At 44.1% G+C, this 25,714-nt stretch overlaps 1 protein-coding gene across 1 annotated transcript in view; it reads right to left on the reverse strand.

Moving 5' to 3' along the window:
- The window catches only part of LOC113879577, a 57,147-nt gene that overhangs the window by 22,004 nt on the left and 9,429 nt on the right, over positions 1-25,714 (reverse strand). The window contains exon 3 of the mRNA XM_027521188.1: positions 5,059-5,149. Within this exon, the coding sequence (XP_027376989.1) occupies positions 5,059-5,149 (91 nt within the window). The remainder of the gene's footprint in view (positions 1-5,058; positions 5,150-25,714) is intronic.

The raw sequence follows: 25,714 nt of genomic DNA on the forward strand, positions 1-25,714 counted from the left end.
TGTAGTGACCTTCTTTGTCTCTTTTCACAGCCTTTGTTTTAAAGTCTATTTTATCTGATATGAGTATTGCTACTCCTGCTTTCTTTTGGTCCCTATTTGCATGGAAAATCTTTTTCCAGCCCTTCACTTTCAGTCTGTATGTGTCCCCTGTTTTGAGGTGGGTCTCCTGTGGACAACATATGTAGGGGTCTTGTTTTTGTATCCATTCAGCCAGTCTTTGTCTTTTGGTTGGGGCATTCAACCCATTTACGTTTAAGGTAATTACTGATAAGTATGATCCCGTTGCCATTTACTTTATTGTTTGGGGTTCGAATTTATACACCATTTTTGTGTTTCCTGTCTAGAGAATATCCTTTAGTATTTGTTGGAGAGCTGGTTTGGTGGTGCAGAATTCTCTCAGCTTTTGCTTGTCTGAAAAGCTTTTGATTTCTCCTTCATACTTGAATGAAATCCTTGCTGGGTACAATAATCTGGGCTGTAGGTTATTTTCTCTCATCATTTTAAGTATGTCTTGCCATTCCCTCCTGGCTTGAAGAGTTTCTGTTGAAAGATCAGCTGTTATCCTTATGGGAATTCCCTTGTGTGTTATTTGTTGTTTTTCCCTTGCTGCTTTTAATATTTGTTCTTTGTGTTTGATCTTCGTTAATTTGAGTAATATGTGTCTTGGGGTGTTTCGCCTTGGGTTTATCCTGTTTGGGATTCTCTGGGTTTCTTGGACTTGGGTGATTATTTCCTTCCCCAGTTTAGGGAAGTTTTCAACTATTATCTCCTCAAGTATTTTCTCATGGTCTTTCTTTTTGTCTTCTTCTTCTGGAACCCCTATGATTCGAATGTTGTAGCGTTTAATATTGTCCTGGAGGTCTCTGAGATTGTCCTCATTTCTTTTAATTCGTTTTTCTTTTATTCTCTCTGATTCATTTATTTCTACCAATCTATCTTCTAGTTCACTAATCCTATCTTCTGCCTCTGTTATTCTACTATTTGTTGCCTCCAGAGTGTTTTTAATTTCATTTATTGCATTATTCATTGTATATTGACTCTTTTTTATTTCTTCTAGGTCCTTGTTAAACCTTTCTTGCATCTTCTCAATCCTTGTCTCCAAGCTATTTATCTGTGATTCCATTTTAATTTCAAGATTTTGGATCAATTTCACTATCATTATTCGGAATTCTTTATCAGGTAGATTCCCTATCTCTTCCTCTTTTGTTTGGTTTGGTGGGCATTTATCCTGTTCCTTTATCTGCTGGCTATTCCTCTGTCTCTTCATCTTGTTTAAATTGCTGAGTTTGGGGTGTCCTTTCTGTATTCTGGCAGTTTGTGGAGTTCTCTTTATTGTGGCTATTCCTCGCTGTGTGTGGGTTTGTACAGGTGGCTTGTCAAGGTTTCCTGGTTAGGGAAGCTTGTGTCAGTGTTCTGATGGGTGGAACTGTATTTCTTCTCTTTGTTCAGTCACGCTGTGGGGAGGGAGGGAGGGATGCTGCAAGCAAATAACACTGGCGTGCGCTCGCAGTGCCTCAGCCACACTGGGTCTGCCCCTGCTCACTGCGCGTGTAGCCTCCCTGCCCACACTGCTCGGTCTCTAGGTTGTTCCGCCGGGAACACTCCAAGGCTGGCCCTGGGTTGTATGTACCTCCCAGGTCCAAGCCGCTCAGGTTCAGGCACTCGGGTAGTCCTCAGCGGCGCAGACTCAGTTGGGCCTGAGTGTTGTGCTCTTCCCAGGTCCGAGCAGCTCAAGTGATGAGGTGTTTGGCGAGCGCCAATGCTGCGACTTATCGCCTCCCCGCCACTCGGTTATCTGGGCGCAAAACCGGCGCACCTTCTTAGGCAGATGTTAACCGTCCAGACCCCCAAGAAGTTTTAGTTAGCAAAGAAGCCTGCTTACAGTTTTATAGATAATGTCTCTCTGGGGCTGCGATTGCCCCCTTCCGGCTCTGGCTGCCTGTCACCGGAGGGGGAAGGTCTGCAGCCGGCTATCTCTGTTCAATTCTTTGTTCCGTGCGCGGGCCTGGCGGTCTTAGATTGGGGCTGGCTTTTCGCGTGGTAGATATCCCACAGTCTGGTTTGTTAGCCCAAATTATTTCGCTCAGATAGTGCTTAGGGTATTCAGGCCAGATTCTTACTCTAAGCGATGCAGCCCGCGCTGCGCCTCCCTGCCCAGCCCCCGCTTGTTAATCAGGAAGTTAGAGGCTTTTAACCAAGACTTAGAAACTATAAAGAGAGACAGTAAAAAGATCAGTCATTGCCAGGGGTTCAGCAGAAGAGGGGAGAGAGATTAATAGGTGGAATACTGGAGTTTTTTAAAGAAAATTTTTTGGCCACACAGCATGTGGGGATTTTAGTTCCCCAACCAGGGACTGAACCAGCACTCCCTGCATTGGCAGCTCAAAGTCTTAACCACTGGACCACCAGGGAAGTCCCAAGTATTGGAATTCTCTGGGGTGGTATAACTATTCTGTGTCACACTATAAGGGTGCATACAAGACTATGAGCTTGTGAGAACACACAAAACTGTACAACACAAAGAATTAACTCTAATGTTAGCTATGCACATTGTTTTTTTAAAATGTTAAGCCCCTCTGCATTTAATAACTTTTTTCCTTCAGCATATTTTGTCTTGTATTAATATGCCACTGTGGTTCTCTTACAGTCACTATTTGCATAATATGTCTTTCCCATCCTTTATTTTCAACCTCTTTGAATCTAATGGATTTTTAAAAAAATCCAGCCTGACAATCTGTGAATTCTGATTGGAGTGTTTAATCCATGCACATTTGGTGTTTTAATTTATCTAGTTGGAAGTATCTTTGCCATCTGGACATTTGTTTTCTATATGACTCTTGGTTCCTCTATTCCTCCTCTGTCGCCTCTTTTTTAGTAAATGGATATTTTTTTGTGTATCATTTTCATTCTTGACTTTTGGACTATTTCTGGTTTTAGTTATCTTCCTGCATGCTAGCTCACTTCAGCCGTGTCTGACTCTGAAATCCCATGGACTGTAGCCTGACAGGCTCCTCTGTCCATGAGATTCTCCAAGCAAGAATCCTGGAGCGGGTAGCCGTTTCCTTCTCTAGGGGATCTTCCAGACCCAGGGATCAAACCCTCACCTTTTACATCTCTGGCATTGGAAGGCAGGTTCTATACCACAAGTGCCACCTAGTTGCTCCAAGTCTGAAGCACCGAGGAGGGGTAGAATTGGAATCAGGAGAACCGGTAAGAGTCACCATGTGGGTACAAACTGCTGACCACACTCTCTCCTGGCTTCTGGAAGCTGATTTGGTCCCGTCTTCCTCTCAGGGGACTGATTTGGCCTTTGGTCCCTATCTGGCTTGCTGCTAAGTCCTTGACTTCAGTCTGAGCCTGAGGAATCAGTCCTTCCAACCTGGATCTTCTTACAGTCACTGGCTGTGATTCCAAGGTTTTCTGATCTCTGAGCAGCCCTGCACACCTGCCAGAATTCAGGAAGGAAGCTCCTGTCTAGGTGCTGAAACCTTGGATCTCAATCAGCTAACACTGAAAGGTTCTTTCCAATTCTTTTACTTCCTAATTGCCTTAAAATAGTACTGGAAACATTTCTCACCTTCTGCTCTTCCCATGTGTTATCTCATTGAATCTCTACAAGGTATTTGTTCCATGCTTTTAACACCTTTTTGCCCAATTTCAGACAAACAATACCTGAAATTGTAACCCCTTTATGATAGGATGAGTTAACTTTAGTTTTTCATATTATGAAACTACAGAATATCTTAAATATGTTTCCTGATAGATTTAGGGCAGCAAATCCCTTCTGGATATTTTTCTCTGAAATTACACTGAAAGAAATAAACAGCTGTCAGGCGGATGCAGGCTAAATCATTAGATTGCTGACTCAGTGCTCTGGAAGTTACAGTGTGTCCTGGAATGCAAGTCACTTGCTCTGACATTCAAGTACTCTCTTTTGGGGGGAAAGTTAACATAAATTAGTTGACGGAGGCTGAAAAGAGGACAGGGGAATAACTAGCAAATGCATGTACTACTAACAACCAGGATTCTAGCTGTACAGGCAGATAGTCAAATAAACAGATCACATGCAAAATATGAGTCATGCCTCATTTAGGATGGCAAAAGCCTGGTGTTAACAATGGTTCTCTTTATAGGCTTCTCTCTCCATGGGATTCTCCAGGCAAGAATACTAGTGTGGGTCGCCATACCTTTCTCCAGGAGATCTTCCCAACCAAGGGATCGAACCCATGTCTCCTGTGTCTCCTGCATTGGCAGACAGGTTCTTTACCGCTAGTGCCACCTGGGAAACCCCCATTAAAGTTACTGAATTATATTTCTTTGTTGCTTGGTCTTGTTTTCCCCTTCAAGACCCTATAAAACAGTTGTAATGAAAACAGTATTTTACAAACACAAAACCAGTGCATTTTATCCTTAAGTCATATTTCATTTCAACCTCTCTCAATGCAGAGTCAAGAGGCTTACTGGCCAGGGTAGAGAGCTCACATGCACCCTCTTTGGCTTGATGCTAGGCTTGAAATAAGGCTTTATGCATTTGGTTGACTCATTGAGTAGCCATTCGAATGGCCTAGTCCCGACTTGGAACTTAAACCATCTCCCAGAGTGATGAGAGAAGAGGGTCCTTCTGTCTGTCTCTGCTGGGCCTCGGGGCTTTCTTCAGTCCAGTGAGAGAAAGCTCTCAAAGAGGAGATGTGAAGGGAGCTCCTCCTTTCTGAAGGATGGTGCTACAAGAGAGCAAGAAGGGTCCAGCCACGTGGTCAGTGTGATGTGGGTGTCAAGCTCCAGCAAGAAGGGGTGCAGAATACAGGGGATCTACAAGGGGGCTGCTGGGTGGGGTCCTATGAGTCCATGTGAGGGGACCTAGCTTCCTGAGGAGCCCTGAGCCCAGAGCTCAGCTGAAGAGTTTACCGGTCCCCACCAGCACTGCCCTGAGCTGGGAGCCACCCAGAGTCTTGGTGGTGGGGTGAGGCCAGCTGCAGGGGCCCTGAAGGTGTCACAGGGAGGATAATGCAGGCTGTTGGAGGAGCTTAGCCAGAGAGATGGGGGAGAAGCTGGGCCTACCGGGGCCTTGCCTTCGGAGAGCTGCAGGCTCCCCGAGGCCTCAGCTCTCAAGCCATCAGGGAGCTTAGTGCCCACACAGCCAGGAGTGCCCCTGGGACCCAGAGGAGAACCGTCTCACACTCAGACACTTGGACAGATGGAACTGGGAGGCTGGCCCATGCCCAGTAACAGACAAAAGAACCATTTGTCTCTGAACTTTAAACCTGATGGGCCATTTAGTTGGGTCTGTTGGTGTGTTTGCTCTGTTGCCCTGAGAGGTACTTGAGGAAGGTGGGAAGTTATGAAAACACAACGAGAAACAACGTTTTCTCTGTACATCCCAGCTGTGGCCTGCATCTCTGCAGGTAGGCTACAGGTTGAGGGGAAGCACAAATGTGTGCACACACTCACACCTGGTGTAACAGAGCATGTGGGAGTGAGTTTGAGCAGCAGAGCAAAGCATACACAGCCTTCTCCACGTGGCTCTCTCCTGCCTGATGGTTCCTCCCGGGTCTCATAGTGGCCTCCTGCAGAAGGGGTGGCCTCCTGCAGAAGGGGGCCTGGACGTCCTGCCTACATCCCTTACATTGGAGCTTGTGGCACCACTGCAGAAGAGCCTCCACACAACATGCCTTTTCTTTCTTTTTAAACCACTTTATTGATGTATGATTGATATGCCAAAAGCTGTATATTTAATATATGCAAATTGATGAAATGGAGATAGCTCTATATCTATTAAACTATCACCACAATCAAGGCCTTTAAGTCCTCTTTTTTAATTAATTAATTACGTATTTATTTTTTGCTGTGCTGGGTCTTCATTGCTGTGCAAAGGCTTTCTCTAGCTGCAGCAAGTGGGAGCTCCTCTTTATTGTAGTATGTGGCCTTTTTGTTGTGGCTTCTCTTGTTGTGGCACGTGGGCTCAGTAGTTGTGGCACAAGGCTTGGCTGACCAGGGATGGAACTCAGGTCCCCTGCGTTAGCAGGCGGATTCTTAACCACTGGACCACCAGGGAAGTTTCCTTTTTAAAAAATGTTTATTTTATATTGAAGTATAGTTGATTGACAATGATGTGTTAGTTTCAGGTGCACAGCAAACTGATTGAGTTCTAATAAACAGGTATCTATTGTTCCTGGTGGCTCAGAGGTTAAAGCGTCTGCCTCCAATGTGGGAGACCCGGGTTCGATCCCTGGGTCGGGAAGATCCCCTGGAGAAGGAAATGGCAACCCACTCCAGTATTCTTGCCTGGAGAATCCATGGACGGAGAAGCCTGGTAGGCTACAGTCCACGGGGTCGCAAAGAGACACAACTGAGCGACTTTACTTACTTACTTATTCTTTTTAAAGTTATTTCCCCATTTAGGTTATTACAAAATATTGAGCAGTTCCCCACACACCACTTTATAAGAAGGTTCACCAGGGCAGGGAGCTTCTGGTTCTTGAAGCCAAGTTGGCCTCAGTGCGGCCAGTTCTCACCCAGAGGAAGAGAGCCCTGCCAGGCCTGGGGCCCTGAACCATCACCTGCCTCCAGCGTGTGGGTAGTCTTGTGTTAGGGGGACTGGTCAGCCACCCGCAAGTGAGCATCTTCACGTGAACACATGATTATGGGCTCTTCACACACATGATGTTAATTTTGTAGCTAACTTTTTATCAGATGAAGTGTTTACCCATCTTAGAGTTGTTGGAGGATAGCTATCCCAATGTGGTGAGGGGGGAATTGAGGTGTGAACGAAGTGAAACTGCCCCTCTTGGGCACTGGAGATTGTTCCCATCTTGGCTCCCCCAGACTCCCCAGGATGAACAAACCTTCCCCAGACTGAATGGCACTGGCCCTTCAAAACCTCTCCAGGAGTTTCCCAACTCAAACTTAATACGGAAACTTGAAAAGCTACACATTATTGTCATAATTATATTGTGTTGAATATACTTATCTCTGTATCCAATAGTTCATCCTTTTGTTTTCAACTAGTCTCTGAAACCATAGTTGTGAAGGCCTCTTTTCTACCACACTGAGTTGATTCGAGTTTTCCTTATCTTCAAAAATGTCTTGGGCCTTCCCTGCTGGTCCAGCTAAGATTCCGAGCTCCTAATGCAGAGGGCCCAGGTTTGATCCCTGGAGAGGGAAATGGCAGTATTCTTGCCTAGAGAACATGGACAGAGAAGCCTGGTAGGCTACAGTCCTTGGGGTCTCAAAGAGTCAGACACGACTGAGCGACTGAGCACAAGGAACTAGATTCCACATGCTGCAACTAAGAGTTCGAATGCCACAACAAAGATCGGAGATCCTGTGTGCCCTCACCAAGACCTGGTGCAGACAAATACATAAATAAATACTTTTAAAAAATAGAAATGTCTCACTTCATCATCTTTCTCTTTTCTGATTTTTCTTTCGAATATTGATGGATACAGACTCTGCAGGACTTCCTGAATTCTTCCCCATTGAGCTCATCCTCTGTTGAGAGAATGGCCACAACTTGATGAAATATGGTACCAGTGTCGGCCTCTCTTTCCTCTGGAAAATTCCAGAGGCAGCCAAAATTCTGAAAAGATGTGCTAAAACACACAGGCAAGGCCAACTGTTCCAGACTACAAACTAAAAAAGATCAAAGAACTGATCGCCTGAGGTCCCTGGCATGGGCTCAGCATCTGTCTCCACTGGGGTTGGCCATGTATCTTCATGGGGCTCTCTTGGCATTTTGGGTGGGACAATTCTTTGCTCAGAAATATTGCACACATTATCAGATAGCATCCTGGGCCTTCAGGCACCAAATGGTGGTAGAATTTCCCTGTTGTCATGGCAACCATGCTGACCCTAAATGTTTCTGAATCCCCCTTGAAGGAAGTCTCTCCTCCAACTGAGATCCATTAGCTCTTCCTAAAAAGTATGTGCAAATGATTCTCGAGTTCTTCGTTTAGATAGAATTTCATGTTTGCAATCAAGTCTTTAAAAACATGAAATTCTAATTAAACAAAGGGCTCTGGAATCATCATTGGTACTTCTTAGAGCTAATGGATCTCAGTTGGAGAACAGTCTTTGGGCCTCCCAGGTGGCATTAGTGGAAAATAAACCACCTGCCAATGCAGGAGACATGAGATGTGGGTTCTATCCCTGAATCGGGAAGATCTCCTAGAGGAGGGCACAGCAACCCACTCCAGTATTCTTGCCTGGAGAATCCCATGGACAGAGGAGCTTGGAGGTCTACAGTCTATGGGATCACAAAGAGTCAGACAAAACTAAAGCGAATCAGCACACATGCAATCAAGTCCTTAGATCAAAATCTACATTTTAAAACTCAATGAACTAGCAGAACGAAGGGCTCTAGTGGGAATCATGTTTGTCTCCCACTGCCCTTAGTTTTTCAGTCTTTCTAAGTTAAGTGCGTCCTCACAGAAGCAGCACTGGCATCATCTGAGAGCTTGTGAGAAATATAAACTCTCTTGAATCAGAATCTGTATTTTTGACAAAATCCCCATTTAATCCATATGCACTTTAAATTCTGAGACACAGTGCTTTTTAGCGAATGCCCTGGACAGTCTTGTGACAGCTCTTGTAATTAGACTTTTCCCCACTCAGGGGCACAAATGATTTGGATCCCAACCTTCAGTGTTATAAATGCTTCCCATTTGCACTTTGATGTTGTGATGGGACCAGCCACGTCTTTACCAAAAAACCACTGTGCTCCTCACCAGTGTGGTCTCCAACCACATCAACTAAGCACTCTCTCTCTTTTTTAAAAGATTTATTTATTTAGTTTTCTATTTTGGCTGTGGTGGGTCTTCGTTGCTGTACAAGGGCTTTCTCTGGTTGCCACCAGTGGGGGCTACTCTTCACTGTGGTTCTTGGACTTCTTGTTGCCATGGCTTCTCTTGTCGCAGCACAGACTTCGTAAAGGCTCACAGATGATCTAGAGCCTGGGCTTGGTAGTTGTGACATACAGGCTTGGTTGCTCTGTGGCATATGGGATCTTCCCAGACCAGGGATCCAACCAGTGTCCCTTGCATTGCAAGGCGGGTTCTTAACCACTGGACCACTAGGGAAGTCCTAAACTGTCTTATAATTATGAGAAAGCCAGAATATCAGGTGATCTCAAATATTCCTCTTGCAGTCTATGATAATGTGTTTCTTTTCCATTATGGTTTCTTGTTTTGTTTTTTTTTTTAACATTTATTGGGCTATGCCTGGTCTTGGTTGCAGCACATAGAAATCTTCAATCTTTGTTGTGGCATATGGAGTCTTTAGTTGCCGCACGCAGGATCTTCTTTTAGTTGAGGTATGTGAAGTTTAGTTGTGGTATGTGGAATCTAGTTCCCTAACCAGGGATTGAACCCCGCCCCCTGCACTGGAAGTGCAGGGTCTTAGCTACTGGACCACGAGGGAAATTCCTCCACTTATTTATTATAGGATATTGAATACAGTTCCCTGTGCTATACAGTAGGTCTTTGTCCTTTACCTATTATATATATAGTAGTATGTATCTGCTAATCACCAGCCTCCTAATTTATCCCTCCCCTACTTCCCCCTTGGCAACCACAAGTCTGTTCTCTGTTTGTGAATGTTTCTGTTTTGTAAATACGTTCATTTGTGTCATATTTTAGATTTTGCACGTAAGTGATATCATATACTATCTGTCTGCTGTTGACCATCTGTATGTCTTCTTTAGAGAAATATCTGTTTAGATCTTCTGTCCATTTTTGATAGGATTGTTTGGATTTTTTTTTTTATATTGAGTTGTGTGACCTGCTTGTTTATTTTGGAAATTAATCCCTTCTCTGTAGAATAATTTGAAAATATTTCCTCCCATTTAGTAGGTTGTCTTTTCATTTTGTTGATGGCTTCTGTTGCTGTTCAAAAGCTTTTAAGTTTAATTAGGTACCATGCACAAATTTTTGCTTTTATTTCCATTACTCTAGGAGAGGGATCTATAAAAAATACTGCTGCAATGTCAAAGAGTGTTATGCCTCTGTTTTCCTGTAGGTTCATTTTCTTTTTGTTACACTATGGTTTTTTTCTTAAGTGTTAAGATCCATTTGTTTTATTTTAAGTTAGAGTATAGTTGACTATTAATAACAATGCTGTGTTAGTTTCATATATACAGCAAAGTGATTCAGTTATTCATATACATGTATCTATTCTTTTTCTAATTCTTTTCCCATTTAGGTTATTACAGAATATTGAGCAGAGTTCCCTGTGCGGTACAGTAAGTCTTTATTGGTTACCCATTTTAAATATAGTATCACGTACATGTCATTTCCTTTTGAGAGAGCTATGGAACAGACTCCTGCTTGCTTCCCTTGGACACCTCTGTGTTGGGTAAGAAACATGAGGCAGACACTACAGGCACAGCACTGGAGGACTGGAATCCTGGACTAAGCCAACACTGAAGCCTGAAGCAGTCCTTCCAGGAACAGGACAGACGTATCTAGCAGATGAGGTTAGGGTCAGGAGGCTGTGACATGAGAGCTGTAACTATAAACACAAAGCCATTTCAATCCAACTCTAGTGGGCTTGCAGGCTTCTGGTTAACAAAAGTGAAGCCATTTCTAATGTATAATAAGTTATAGTTTTAAAAGTACTCTCACATTCAGGTCTTGTTTGACAGTGACTGTGCAAGGCAAACCCTCCACCCCACTGCACAGTGAGGAACGGAAAACATCGTGGGGGAAGCTCTGGTCCAAGGCCACGCATCTTGTAAGAGGCAGTAGTGGCACCTGACCTAAGTGTGCTTCCGAACCAAGGTTACATTCCCTGACTTTCCTGTGAACCCTAGGCTGCTGGTCTTCAGGCATTTGTACCCACAAACATTCAGGGGACATCCCTGGTGGTCCAGTGGTTAGAACTCCATGCTGCCAACGCAGGGGGCCCAGGTTCAATCCCTGGTCAGGGAACTAGATCCCTTACTACAGCTAAGATCTGGCGCAGTCAAGAAGGTAAATAAAAATAAATAAATAAATAAATATATATATTAAAAAAAACTAACAAACATGTACTGAGGGCCCCTGCTGCCTCCAGAGCAGTGGGACCAGAAATCCCTGGAGAGGCAGGAAGTAGGAAGCGGCAGGAAGAGGACCATTGGGATACAGCTGCTGCCAGCAGGACAGCATGACCTTTAATCCCTGCCCCTGCCCCCTACTCTTGCATCCAGTCCTCAAGACTCAGTGTTAACATGTAGCCTCCAGGCTGTGCTGAGGCAGGAGAGAAGGACCTAGTGCCCCTTATCTGATGGAAGACCCCCCAAGACAGACATTAGGGTGTGATGCTAGGGAGCCCCAAATGGCCTATGTCCCACTAATCGCTAAGGCTCCTGCCATCCCCAAAACTCTGGTGGCAAATAACAATGAATACACTTTAGCAATCTCCTTCCTCTGGAGAGTTCTCTTCTTTTAAAAATAATACTTCAACTGATTTAAAGAGAATTCAGTCTGAAATATGAGAGCACAGTTGACAATGGGTTCAGAGAGCTGACCTCAATCAAAAGTTAGGAGAAAGACACGTGTGACAGCATCCTTGGGCTCAAACTTAGTCCCAGAGCTTCGGCTGAGTCTGGGAATGTGTCATTTAGAAGCAGAGTAGGCATTGCACACATCCTTTTGCTTCTGCACAAGCACAGGCACGCCACAATGGTGGTGTCGCCTTTGTTTTTAATCCTTCGTTCATTTTTAGCTCCTAAAGCACAAAACAGAACTCAAGAAGTGTGAATTTACTTGAACCAAACTGTAAAAAGGTTTTCTCAACCTCTGAAAAATGCGGCTACAGAATTCACAACAGTTTTAATTATAACACACTAAATTAATACATTAAAGCAACTCCACTCTGAGGTTGAAATCTCTATTTTTATCTCCAAGCAAATAACAGACCAGAAGGGAAAGTTACTACATCGTGAGTGGATTGTTGAATCTAAGCATTAACAACTTCTTTGACATTATTTTGTACTGCAGTGCAGAAGAAAATCATTTACCTGAAAATATACTGTAAATAGACCGAGTAAAAAATGTAAGATTTTTTAGAAGAGCTTTTCTTCCCACAGGCAAAGAAAGAATGAGCACATAAAAAACACTGCTATGCAAATTGTGGTCTCTCCATACAATCTTCCATACAATAGAAGATTATTCAGCCTTTAAAAAGGAAGCAAATTCTGACACAAGCAACCACATGGATGAACCTAAGGAACAGTATGCTGAGAAAAACAAGCCAGTAAAAAGACAACCACTGAAGCCCATGTGCCCCAGAACCTGTGCTTCACAACAAGAGACACCCCTGCAGTGGGAAGCCCGCACACCACAACTAGCCAGCAGCCCCTGCTCTCTGCAACTAGAGAAAAGTCCACATAGCGATGAAAACCCAACACAGCCAAAACTAAATAAACAAATAAAACTATTTTTTAAAAGACAACCTACTGAATGAGAAAAAATAATTGCAGATGATATGATTAACAAGGGGTTAATATCCAAAATTTACAAACAGTTCCAACAGCTCAATATAAAACAAACAAACAAACCCGAAGAACCCAATTAAAAAATGAGTTGAAGGCCTGAACAGACATTTTCCCAAAGAAGACAGATGGCCAACAGGCACAGGAAAAGATACTTAACATCACCAATCATCAGAGAAATGCACATCAAAACCACAATGTGATGTCACCACACATCTGTCAGAATGACCATCATCAAAAAGACCACACATAGCAAGTGCTGGTGAGGATGTGGAGAAAACCCTACACTCTTGGTGGGGCTGTAAACTGGTGCAGTCACTATGGAAAACAGTATGGAATTTCCTCAAAAAGCTAAAACTACCATGTGACCCAGCAATTCCACCTTGGCCATACATTGGAAGAAAATGAAAACACTAATTTAAAAAGATCCATACACCCCAATGTTCATTGCAACACTATTTACAATAGCCAAGATTTGGAAGCAACCTAAGTGTCCATCGACAGATGAGTGGATAAAGAAGATGTGATTTATATATATTTATATATATTTGGCCTTCCCAGGTGTCTAAGCAGCAAAGAATCCGCCTGAAATGCAGGAAATGCGGGTTCGATCCCTGGGTTGGGAAGATCCCCTGGAGAAGGAAATAGCAACCCATTCCTGTATTCTTGCCTGGGAAATCCCATGGACAGAGGAGCCTGGCGGGCCATGGTCCATGGGGTCACAGAGTCAGACACGACTGGGTGACTAAACAACAACAAAATGCATGTATGTGTATATGTAGTGGGATACTGCTGCTGCTAAGTCGCTTCAGTTGTGGCCGACTCTGTATGACCCCATAGACAGCAGCCCACCAGACTCCCCCGTCCGTGGGATTCTCCAGGCAAGAATACTGGAGTGGGTTGCCATTTCCTTCTCCAATGCATGAAAGTGAAAAGTCAAAGTGAAGTCGATTAGTCGTGTCCAACTCTTAGCGACTCCATGGACTGCAGCCTACCAGCTCCTCCGTCCATGGGATTTTCCAGGCAAGAGTACTGGAGTGGGTTGCCATCGCCTTCTCCAATAGCCATTACAAAAAAAGAAATCTTACCATTTATAAACTTGGATCGACTTGGAGCATATTATGCTTAGTAAAATGTCAGACAAAGAAAGATAAATACAGTATGTTATCACTTATATGTGGAATCCAAAAAATAAATAAATGAATGTAACAAAAGAGAAATAAACTCATGGACATAGGGAACAAACTAGCAGTTACCAGTGGGAAAAAGAAAGAGGGGAGGGGCAAAGTTGGGGAACAGCTACCAACTGCTGCTGCTGCTGCTGCTAAGTCGCTTCAGTCGTGTTCGACCTTGTGCGACCCCGTAGACGGAAGCCCACCAGGCTCCCCTGTCCCTGGGATTCTCCAGGCAAGAACACTGGAGTGGGTTGCTATTTCCTTCTCCAATGCATGAAAGTGAAAAGTGAAAGGGAAGCCACTCAGTCGTGTCCGACTCTCAGCGATCCCACGGACTACAGCCTACCAGGCTCCTCCATCCATGGGATTTTCCAAGCAAGAGTACTGGAGTGGTGCCATTGCCTTCTCCAACTACTGTGTACAAAATAAATGAGGACTTCCCTTGCAGTCCAGTGGATAAGATTCTGCTCCCAATGCAGAGAGCCTGAGTTCAATCCCTGGTCAGGGAACTAGATCCAGCATGCTGCAATTAAACATCCCACGTGCCACAACAAATACCCAGTTCAGTCAAATAAATAAATATTAAAAAACAAAACAAAATTTCTCTTTCAAAAATAAAATAATATAAAGTACAAGGCTATATTGTATGGCACAGAGAATATAGCTAATATTTTATAACTACTTTAAATGGTACATCATCTATAAAAAATATTGAACTAATATATTATACACCTGAAACTAATATAATGTTGTAAATCAACTATACTGCAGTTAAAAAAGTGATTAAAATGGTAATTTTTTTCTTTTTGTCAGAGTACTCTTTATTTTTATTTTATTGAAGTATCTATTGTGCAGCAAAATGATACCGTTATACATACATATACATTCTTTTTCATTGTGGTGTATCTAGAATATTGAGTATAGTTCCCTGTGCTCTATAGTAGGTCCTTGTTGTTTATTCATCCTGTATTTAATAGTTCGCATCTGCTAATCCCAAACTCCCAGTCCATCCCTCCCCACACCCTCCCCCTTGGCAACCGCAAGCTGTTCTCTATGGCTGTGAGTCTTTCTGTTTCATAGATAAGTTCATTCGTGTCGTATTTTAGATTCCACATATAGGTGATATTTGTATTTCCTTACTATACTTCACTTAGTATGATAATCTCTAGATCCATCCATGTTGCTGCAGATGGCCTTATTTCATTCTTTTTTATGGCTGAGGAGTATTCCATTGAAGATACGTACCACATGAGATGGCAAATTTTCTGTTACATACATTTTTACCACAATAGAAATTTGAAAACAAAAGCCCTATACTGCTCTGAAGTATTTTTAAAGTACAATTCTCCTCTTGATTTTCAGAGGAGCCCTTAGAGACTCTTCCTTTCTCCCTCTCCACAGTCACCTGAGGGCCTAGCGCTCAGGTCCCTCTAGTCACCGCTGCAGCTGGGCTCTGGGGACCGTGGGATCCAGGAAGACAGTGCCCTGGGCATGGTGGGCTGGGGCCATGGTGGGGGCTGCCGGTTAGAAAAGCCTAGGGCATGCCGCCCCACATACCTGCCCTTGACCTCACTTCCCTGCTCCTTCCACATCAGAAATGTTTGTGGGCTGAATGCCTTCTCCGTACATGAGGTCACATCATAGAACCCTTGTAAGAAAGGGACAGCAAAGCGAGGAGAAGGCAACAAATGTTGAGGTTCACTCACTTCACTTTCAAAGCAGCCCCCACTGCAGATGAGGAAACAGGTGCACAGAGGTGGTGAAGAGCCTTGCATGGGACCATGTTTCACCCCAGCTCTGTCTGACTTGAAACTTTGAATTACATCATAATTACTTCTGAAAGAAAGGGTTAGAGAACCACTGATAGAAAACACCCACCTTGACCAGGCAGAAGGATAACCACTTGCCTGAAGTGTCTTACAATAGGACATCCGGATAAAGAATGCTCGATGCCGCTACGAAAACTAACCTGGAAGAATTTGGGAGGGACTGAAATGAGGAGGACACGCTAGCCCATAATATATCCTACCAACCTCCCAGAATCTTTTGTGCTTGAATTCATCTTGGCCGAGAGACATCCACATCACTAGGAAGGACCCTGAGTCACCAAGTATGGTCCAAGCAAGATGACTGGCCGAGACAACCCCAAATCTAACCCGTCGCCATGAGACTGCAAGCCTTGTGGCAGAGCAGTTGTCCTGGATTCCCTGACTTGCTGCTCTCCTCCCAGGCGCCCCTTCCCAATAAAGTCTCTTACTCTATCAGCATGTGTGTCTCCTAGGACAATTCATTTCCGAGTGTTAGAGGAGAGCCCACTCTTGGGCCCTGGAAGTGGTCCCCCTCCTGCAACAAAAGAGTTGATCCTCAAATTTACAAAAAAATATAACAAGCCACCCAAAGGACTTGTTTGGGAGATTTAGTGAAATGACTACACAAGAAGTTTTCCATCAAAGGCAGCCTCGTTGAACGCTTAAATTATGTTTTAACGTAAGTGAAGTGAAGTCACTCAGTCGTGTCTGACTCTGTGCGACCCCACGGACTGTAGCCTACCAGGCTTCTCAGTCCATGGGATTTTCCAGGCAAGAGTACTGGAGTGGGTTGCCATTGCCTTCTCCAGGGGATCTTCCCAACCCAGGGATCGAACCCTGGTCTCCCGCATTGTAGGCAGACGCTTTACACTCTGAGCCACTAGGGAAGCCCCATGTAAACGGTTATTAAATTGTTTAAAGATGTTTTAGGGCTGAATGGGTTAATTCTATATGATGCATTCCTAATGAAAGGAAACATGGACTATTATTATTCATTATAAAGTGTAAAATAGGAGATTTCACAGCCAGTCAAACCAGAGTTTCGAACTGGGTCCTCCTGCACATTCCCCACCTACATGTGGGTCACAGGCATTCCCTTCTGCAGGTTTCTGCTGGTCTCTGAGCACCCTGAACCACCAGCTACACGGTGCTGCCTGCCTGATCCAGCCAGGAACACCCCTGGGGGAGAAGCATCATCTTCCATGGAGCTTCCAAAACCCTGGGGCTTGTTGCCACGCCCGGCTTCACTTACTCTAAAGATTTATCAAGTCAACAAAAATACAGTAGAATCTCAGTGCTTGGCTTGGGGTTTGAAGATCAATGGCATCTACTATTGGAATGACCTTGGGGCTTTCCAGCTGATTGATGGACTGACTGTGGTGTGGATGCCCAAGGGTCCTCAACTTGGCTCTGCTGCTAATTCCACCCCTAGACTCTTGGCTGCCTCCCTGGTCCTTGCCTCTCCATTCACACCATCTGGGACCTGAAGCTTGTCTGTCCTGCAGCCCTGGGACCTTGGCTTGGTAGCCTTCCCGTTGTCTCCTAGGGAGGTCCGGCTGCCTTTTCTGGGTCAGGGCTGCACAAGAAACCACACAAAGTTGCCAGTTTTGTTGGCTACTTTTGTTCTATAAAGAGGACAGTGTCACATCCTTCAGTTCCATACTTCTGGAGGAGTAGATGACCTGCTTTTGTTGCCCGATTCAGGGAAGGGAATGGCAACCCACTCCAGTATTCTTCCCTGGGAAATCCCATGGACAGCAGAGCCTGGTGGACTCCAGTCCAAGAGCTCGCAAAGAGTCGGACATGACTGTGTAACTAACACACAATAATCATGGAACAGACAGTTTCTGCCTCAAAGACTTTTTTGAGCCAAACCACCCTTGTTTGATGCCTGTTTCCTCTGCAATGCCACGGGTGGCACCATCACAGGAGGCCTGGATTCCTTCCTGCTTCCTAGAGAGCTCATTGCCCTTTGCCTGACAAGTATCCTTCTTAGGATGGCTCCACTGTGATCATCTTCTGAGGGTGCAGTGACAGGAAGAACATGAAATACTGATCCTGTTCCATTAAGTAATAAATTACAGTTTCTTCCACGTTCTCTTTGGCTGGACGCTGTACCCAACTTTAGACCTCTTTCTCCACTATGTAAAGAGCAAAGAGGATGTGACGGATCCATCCAAATTAGCCTGCTTTGAGCTGGAAACATCAGTGACCCCTCTGTTTACTGTCTTATAAAGCTTAGTAGCTGATAAATGTTTCTTCGTCAAATGAACTGGAACACATGTGATCCCATAAAACCTGGGCCTGGGCTCATCATACGAGAATGTGGAGCTTCTCCATGTGTGGTGCTGGCCTGTCTCGTAGAAGCTCAGAGTCAGGGGTGGGGTGATGGGGAGAGGCCCAGCCAGGGTGGCTGGTTTCAGGAGAGGACACTTGTCAGCTCCATATATGACATCTCACTGCCAGAGGGGGCTGGGGTGCATTAGAGGAGTGCATACATACAATAAGATCAAAATACAATGAGCAAAGAAATGGAGACAGAGGAGGATGAAGGTAAAAAGTTAAGATGAAGCCACATTTTTCTTTTTGCCTTTTCATATTTTGAGTTTTCTCTCTTTCCTTATTGGCCTGTAGGAGTTTCTTGAATATTCCAGGTCTGTGCTGCCCAGTAGGGTCGTCACAGGTCCTGTGCGCCTGTTAGAATGACAATTAATTAAAGTACAGCTACTCAGGCACACTGGCCTCATTTCAAGTGCTCAGTAGCCGTTCGTGGCTCTCAGCCAGAGCAAACCTGGAACATTCTCATTGCATGAAAAATCCTCTCAGATAGAGTTATTCTGTCTATGAGCCCCTTGTCAATCTTATTCATTTCAAACCTTTTTCCAGATTCTTGTTTTCTGCTAACTTTGACTAAGACACTTTCAGAGAGTCACACATAGAGTTTTTATGTGGTCTTATCCATCCTCCTTTGCCCTTTACTTTGGTAAATTGAGGATCTTGTATGATCAGTCTTCTCCCTGAGGTCTCCAAGATATTTCCTTTGACCTTTTTGCATCCACTTCATGGTTTTACTTTTTCTTGTCTTTAACAAAAAATTTTATTGGCATATAGTTGCTTTACAATGTAGTGTTAGATTCAGGTGTACAGCAAAGTGAATCAGTTATACATATGCATATATAGTGGAGGACGGGGGAGCCTGGCGTGCCGCAGCCCATGGGATCGCAAAGAGCTGGACACTACTCAGCTCTACTGAACAACAGCATAGATAGATCTATTCTTTTTTTTAAGATTCTTTCCCCATATATGTCATTACAGAGGATTGAGTAGAGTTCCACGTGCTATTCAGCAGGTCCTTGTTGTTTATCTATTTTATATATAATGTTTGTCTGTCAATCCCAATCTCCCAATTTATCCCTCCCTCCCTTCCCCTCTGGTAATCATTAAATTTGTTTTCTACATCTGCGACTCTATTTTTGTTTTATAGATAAGTTCATTTGTACCCTTTTTTAAGATTCTACATTTAAGTGATATCATATGATATTTGTCTTTCTCTGTCTGACTTACTTCACTCAGTATGACAATCTCTAGGGCCATTCATGCTTCTCCTGTTTAGGTATTGATTCTAACAGGACATTGCTTACTTTGAGAGGGGTGGGTAGGGAGGAATCCATTTACTGAGACAGGTGTCCCAATCACTGCTGCTAACACATGGGCTTCTCCCCACTGGTCTGGGGGGTTGCTGCTCTCCCAAGCTCATCCCAAGCCTTTGTGTGGCTTGTGGGTCCATGGCTCTCTCAGCGGCTACATTCACCTCTTTGTTTTTCCAGAGCACACTGCCTTCTTGCTACGACTCTGTAGTGTAACTTCATGTGGGGAGTGTGCCCTGCAACCCCTAGATCTTCTTTTGCCAAAGTATCATAGCTATTCATGGACCCTACCCATCTACCCATGCACTTTAAAATTCATTTTTTTAGGTTCCTCAAATATATTTATGTGTGTACACGCTCAGTTGTGTCCAATTCTTTGTGACCCCATGGACTGTAGCCCACCAGGATCTTCTGTCCATAAGATTCTCCAGGCAAGAGTACTGGAGTGGGTTGCCATTTCCTACTCCAGGGGGATCTTCCCGACCCAGGAATCGAACCAGAGTCTCCTGTAGCACCTGTACTGGCAGGCAGATTTTTTACCACAAGCCACCTGGGAAGCCCTCAAATACGTACGTATATAATATTACATATAAAAACCAGCATCCACTAGTGAAATGCTCTCCTTTGATTTTCAGAGTGTATGTATGGGGCAAGCTCTGAGATTTCCTTCTGAACCTCAGAACAAAGCTGTAAGTGTGAACAGTGATTCAAAGTCCACCCCTGGAGTCTCGGTAGCCCTGGTGCGCCTCGTTTCCAGAGCACTCTGCCTTTGGAGGCTCCTGATGCAGGCAGTGTGTTGCCATGGTAACGGTTACTTTTAGTTAGTACTTTTTATAGATTAAAGGGTTACACCCTGGAGTCTATGCCTGCAAAGGAATAAATCCTAAGGCTGTGTGGTACTTCATCTAATGCAGATATTTACCAGCACAGAGACCTAACCCACCAGCAATGGGAAATTTCAACCTTTGTATTTGATGTGGATATACACTGTTACCAGGGCTACATTTTCTTCAAACTTTTTTTTTTTTTTTACAAAATACAAGTTACTCTTTTTTTTAACCCAATGAAATATATCCATATTTAATAAGTTGTGGCAGAAATACATGTGTGTCAGGAGTTTGCCCAGATGGCTGTTTTTCTACCTGGGGCAGAATCCCCAGTTACTGGGGGAAATCTGAAGACATGAAGAAGAGTGTCTCTTGACCTGATTGGGGGACCTCAGGGGCTCCAGGGGGAGAAGGGAGCAGGTGGGCCTAGGTCTGGACACAGCTCAGCCCTTTACCGCCTGTGTAGGGTTGAGCTTCAGAAGATGGGGTTTCCCTATCTACAATGCAGAGAGACATAATGCCTCAAAGAGATCCATGTCAAAGTTGCATGATATTTATATGAGGAATCTGAAAATACAACAAAGTAGTGAACACAATATACAGCCTTGACGTACTCCTTTTCCTATTTGGAACCAGTCTGTTGTTCCATGTCCAGTTCTAACTGTTGCTTCCTGACCTGCATACAGATTTCTCAAGAAGCAGGTCAGGCGGTCTAGAGTTGGACTGTGAAGAAGGCTGAGCGCCGAAGAATTGATGCTTTTGAACTGTGGTGTTGGAGAAGACTCCTGAGAGTCCCTTGGACTGCAAGGAGATCCAAGCAGTCCATTCTGAAGGAGATCAGCCCTGGGATTTCTTTGGAAGGAATGATGCTAAAGCTGAAACTCCAGTACTTCGGCCACCTCATGTGAAGAGTTGACTCATTGGAAAAGACCCTGATGTTGGGAGGGATTGGGGGCAGGAGGAGAAGGGGATGACAGAGGATGAGATGGCTGGATGGCATCACCGACTCGATGGATGTGAGTCTGAGTGAACTCCAGGAGTTGGTGATGGACAGGGAAGCCTGGCGTGCTGCGATTCATGGGGTCGAAAAGAGTTGGACACGACTGAGCGACTGAACTGAACTGAACTGAGTGAACACAACAAAAAAGAAGACTCACGGACACACAGAACAAACTAATGGTTCCCAGGAAGGTGGGGAAGAGGGAGGGGGGAGGGGCAGCTCAAGCATAGGGCGTTAGCAGGTACAAACTTTCAGATATAAAATAAGCTATAAGAATGTATTGTACAACATGGGGAATACAGCCAATATTTTCATAACTATAAGTAGAATGTGATCTTTATAATAACTCTAAAATTGTGAATGACTATATGATACATCTGGAACATATAATATTGTATAGCTATGTGGGTTTCCCTTGTGGCTCAGATGGTAAAGAATCTGTTTACAATATTGCTTCTATTGAACATTTTGGTGTTTTGGCCCCTGGCATATGGAATCTTAGTTCCCATAAGAGTGATAAAACCCACACTGCTTGCATTGGAAAGTGAAGTCTTAACCACTGGACCACCAGGGAAGTCCCTTCAAAGTGCATTTATGAACCTTATCTCACTTGGATCCTGGAAGAACTTTGTGAACTAGAACCAGCAGGCATTAGTTACATCCTTGTCTAAAATCAGAAGAGACCCTTTCCAGAAAAGTAACAATCGCAGTGAAGGTGAAACAATTTTTAGGCCTTATTCTGTCTCAAAAAAAAAAAAGAAAAGAAAGTGGCTTCTTTTGCCTCTGTGGTTCAACAACACTGCCAAGGTCAGGCTTATGTTGGTTCTCTGGGAATCAGGAGGAGATCGCTGATAAACACATTCCCAGGAAGGGTCTCTTAGACCTCTCAAGGACAGTTGTGATTGTCTACAATACAGATCAGTTTACTCTGCAATGAAATGAACATGTCATGGGCAAGGTCAAAACAGGGTACTTCCCAATCTATGAGCCCTCCCAGGCCTCAGATGGGCATGGGCTGAGGGACACCTACCATGAATACAGCTCAGCCCATCATCTAGATCTTCCCTGGTGGCTCAGATGTTAATCTGCCTGCCAATGCAGGAGACCTGGGTTGGACCCCTGGCTTGGGAAGATACCCTGAAGAAGGGAATGGCAACCCATTCCAGTATTCTTGCCTGGGAAATCCCATGAACAGAGGAGCCTGGCGGGCTATAGTTCAGGGGGTCGCAGAGTCAGACACGACTGAGCAACTAAACAATATCGTTATCTGGGTCCCTGTGATCTCCATCTCAACTGTCCTATTGTGGCCCATGGTATGTCCATTCTTCGAGTCCCCTAGGGAGGAAGAGCTTCCCAAATGGCCCTCAACAATCCCCACCTCCTGGTATTCATGGCTTTGTGTGTATGGGCTGGACCACTGACTTAACTTTAATGAAACAAAATACAGCAGAAGGGATGGGTTATCACTTTTGAGAAGAGGCTATAAAAGACTTCCCTCTTTTTCATATACTCTGTCTTTCTGATGTCTTCACCTGATGTGAAGAGCTGAGTCATCGGAAAAGATCCTGATGCTGGGAAAGACTGAGGGCAGGAGGAGAAGGGGATGACAGAGGATGAGATGGTTGGATGGCATCACCGACTCGATGTACATGAGTTTGGGTAAGGAGCATTGGCTGCGCTTTGCTAGAGCAGCCGTGAAAAGATACCCCACGCCCAAGGTAAGAGAAACCCAAGTAAGACGGTAGGTATTGCAAGAGGGCATCAGAGGGCAGACACACTGAAACCATACTCACAGAAAACTAGTCAATCTAATCACACTAGGTCCACAGCCTTGTCTAACTCAATGAAACTAAGCTATGCCTGTGGGGCAACCCAAGATAGGTGGGTCATGGTGGAGATATCCGACAGAATGTGGTCCACTGGAGAAAGGAATGGCAAACCACTTCAGTATTCTTGCCTTGAGAACCCCATGAACAGTATGAAAAGGCAAAATGATAGGATACTGAAAGAGAAACTCCCCAGGTCAGTAGGTGCCCAATATGCTACTGGAGATCAGTGGAGAAATAACTCCAGAAAGAATGAAGGGATGGAGCCAAAGCAAAAACAATACGCAGGTGTGGATGTGACTGGTGATAGAAGCAAGGTCCGATGCTGTAAAGAGCAATATTGCATAGGAACCTGGAATGTCAGGTCCATGAATCAAGGCAAATCGGAAGTGGTCAAACAAGAGATGGCAAGAGTGAATGTCGACATTCTAGGAATCAGTGAACTGAAATGGACTGGAATGGGTGAATTTAACTCAGATGACCATTATATCTACTACTGTGGGCAGGAATCCCTCAGAAGAAATGGAGTGGCCATTATGGTCAACAAAAGAATCCGAAATGCAGTACTTGGATGCAATCTCAAAAATGACAGAATGATCTCTGTTCGTTTCCAAGGCAAACCATTCAATATCACAGTAATCCAAGTCTATGCCCCAACCAGTAACGCTGAAGAAGCTGAAGTTCAATGGTTCTATGAAGACCTACAAGACCTTTTAGAACTAACACCCCCAAAAGATGTCCTTTTCATTATAGGGGACTGGAAAGCAAAAGTAGGAAGTCAAGAAACACCTGGAGTAACAAATTTGGCCTTGGAATATAGAATGAAGCAGGGCAAAGACTAATAGAGTTTTGCCAAGAAAATGCACTGGTCATAACAAACACCCTCTTCCAACAACACAAGAGAAGACTCTACACATGGACATCACCAGATGGTCAACACCAAAATCAGACTGATTATATTCTTTGCAGCCAAAGATGGAGAAGCTCTATACAGTCAGCAAAAACAAGACCAGGACCTGACTGTGGCTCAAACCATGAACTCCTTATTGCCAAATTCAGACTTAAATTGAAGAAAGTAGGGAAAACCACTAGACCATTTAGGTATGACCTAAATCAAATCCCTTATGATTATACAGTGGAAGTGAAAAATAGATTTAAGGGCCTAGATCTGATACATAGAGTTCCTGATGAATTATGGAATGAGGTTCGTGACATTGTACAGGAGACAGGGATCAAGACCATCCCCATGGAAAAGAAATGCAAAAAAGCAAAATGGCTGTCTGGGGAGGCCTTACAAATAGCTATGAAAAGAAGAGAAGTGAAAAGCAAAGGAGAAATGGAAAGATATAAACATCTGAATGCAGAATTCCAAAGAATAGCAAGAAGAGATAAGAAAGCCTTCTTCAGCGATCAATGCAAAGAAATAGAGGAAAACAACAGAATGGGAAAGACTAGGGATCTCTTCAAGAAAATCAGAGATACCAAACGAACATTTCATGCAAAGATGGGCTCAATAAAGGACAGAAATGGTATGGACCTAACAGAAGCAGAAGATATTAAGAAGAGACGGCAAGAATACATAGAAGAACTGTACAAAAAAGATCTTCGTGACCCAGATAATCACGATGGTGTGATCACTGACCTAGAGCCAGACATCCAGGACTGTGAAGTCAAGTGGGCCTTAGAAAGCATCACTACGAACAAAGCTAGTGGAGGTGATAGAATTCCAGTTGAGCTATTCCAAATCCTGAAAGATGATGCTGTGAAAGTGCTGCACTCAATATGCCAGCAAATTTGGAAAACTCAGCAGTGGCCACAGGACTGGAAAAGGTCAGTTTTCATTCCAATCCCAAAGAAAGGCAATGCCAAAGAATGCTCAAACTACCGCACAATTGCACTCATCTCACACGCTAGTAAAGTAATGCTCAAAATTCTCCAAGCCAGGCTTCAGCAATATGTGAACCGTGAACTTCCTGATGTTCAAGCTGGTTTTAGAAAAGGCAGAGGAACCAGAAATCAAATTGCCAACATCTGCTGGATCATCGAAAAAGCAAGAGAGTTCCAGAAAAACATCTATTTCTTCTTTATTGACTATGCCAAAGCCTTTGACTGTGTGGATCACAATAAACTGTGGAAAATTCTGAAAGAGATGGGAATACCAGACCACCTGATCTGCCTCTTGAGAAACCTATATGCAGGTCAGGAAGCAACAGTTAGAACTGGACATGGAACAACAGACTGGTTCCAAATAGGAAAAGGAGTTGGTCAAGGCTGTATATTGTCACCCTGTTTATTTAACTTATATGCAGAGTACATAATGAGAAATGCTGGACTGGAAGAAACACAAGCTGGAATCAAGATTGCTGGGAGAAATATCAATAACCTCAGATATGCAGATGACACCACCCTTATGGTAGAAAGTGAAGAGGAACTCAAAAGCCTCTTGATGAAAGTGAGGGTGGAGAGTGAAAAAGCTGGCTTAAAGCTCAACATTCAGAAAACGAAGATCATGCCATCCGGTCCCATCACTTCATGGGAAATAGATGGGGAAACAGTGGAAACAGTGTCAGACTTTATTTTTGGGGGCTCCAAAATCACTGCAGATGGTGATTGCAGCCATGAAATTAAAAGATGCTTACTCCTTGGAAGGAAAGTTATGACCAACCTAGATAGCATATTCAAAAGCAGAGACATTACTTTGCCAACAAAGGTTCGTCTAGTCAAGGCTATGGTTTTTCCTGTGGTCATGTATGGATGTGAGAGTTGGACTGTGAAGAAACCTGAGTGCCGAAGAATTGATGCTTTTGAACTGTGGTGTTGGAGAAGACTCCTGAGAGTCCCTTGGACTGCAAGGAGATCCAAGCAGTCCATTCTGAAGATCAGCCCTGGGATTTCTTTGGAAGGAATGATGCTAAAGCTGAAACTCCAATACTTTGGCCACCTCATGCGAAGAGTTGACTCATTG

The sequence above is a fragment of the Bos indicus x Bos taurus genome, chromosome 21, assembly GCF_003369695.1.
Source record: "Bos indicus x Bos taurus breed Angus x Brahman F1 hybrid chromosome 21, Bos_hybrid_MaternalHap_v2.0, whole genome shotgun sequence".
Classification (NCBI taxonomy): Eukaryota; Metazoa; Chordata; class Mammalia; order Artiodactyla; family Bovidae; genus Bos; species Bos indicus x Bos taurus.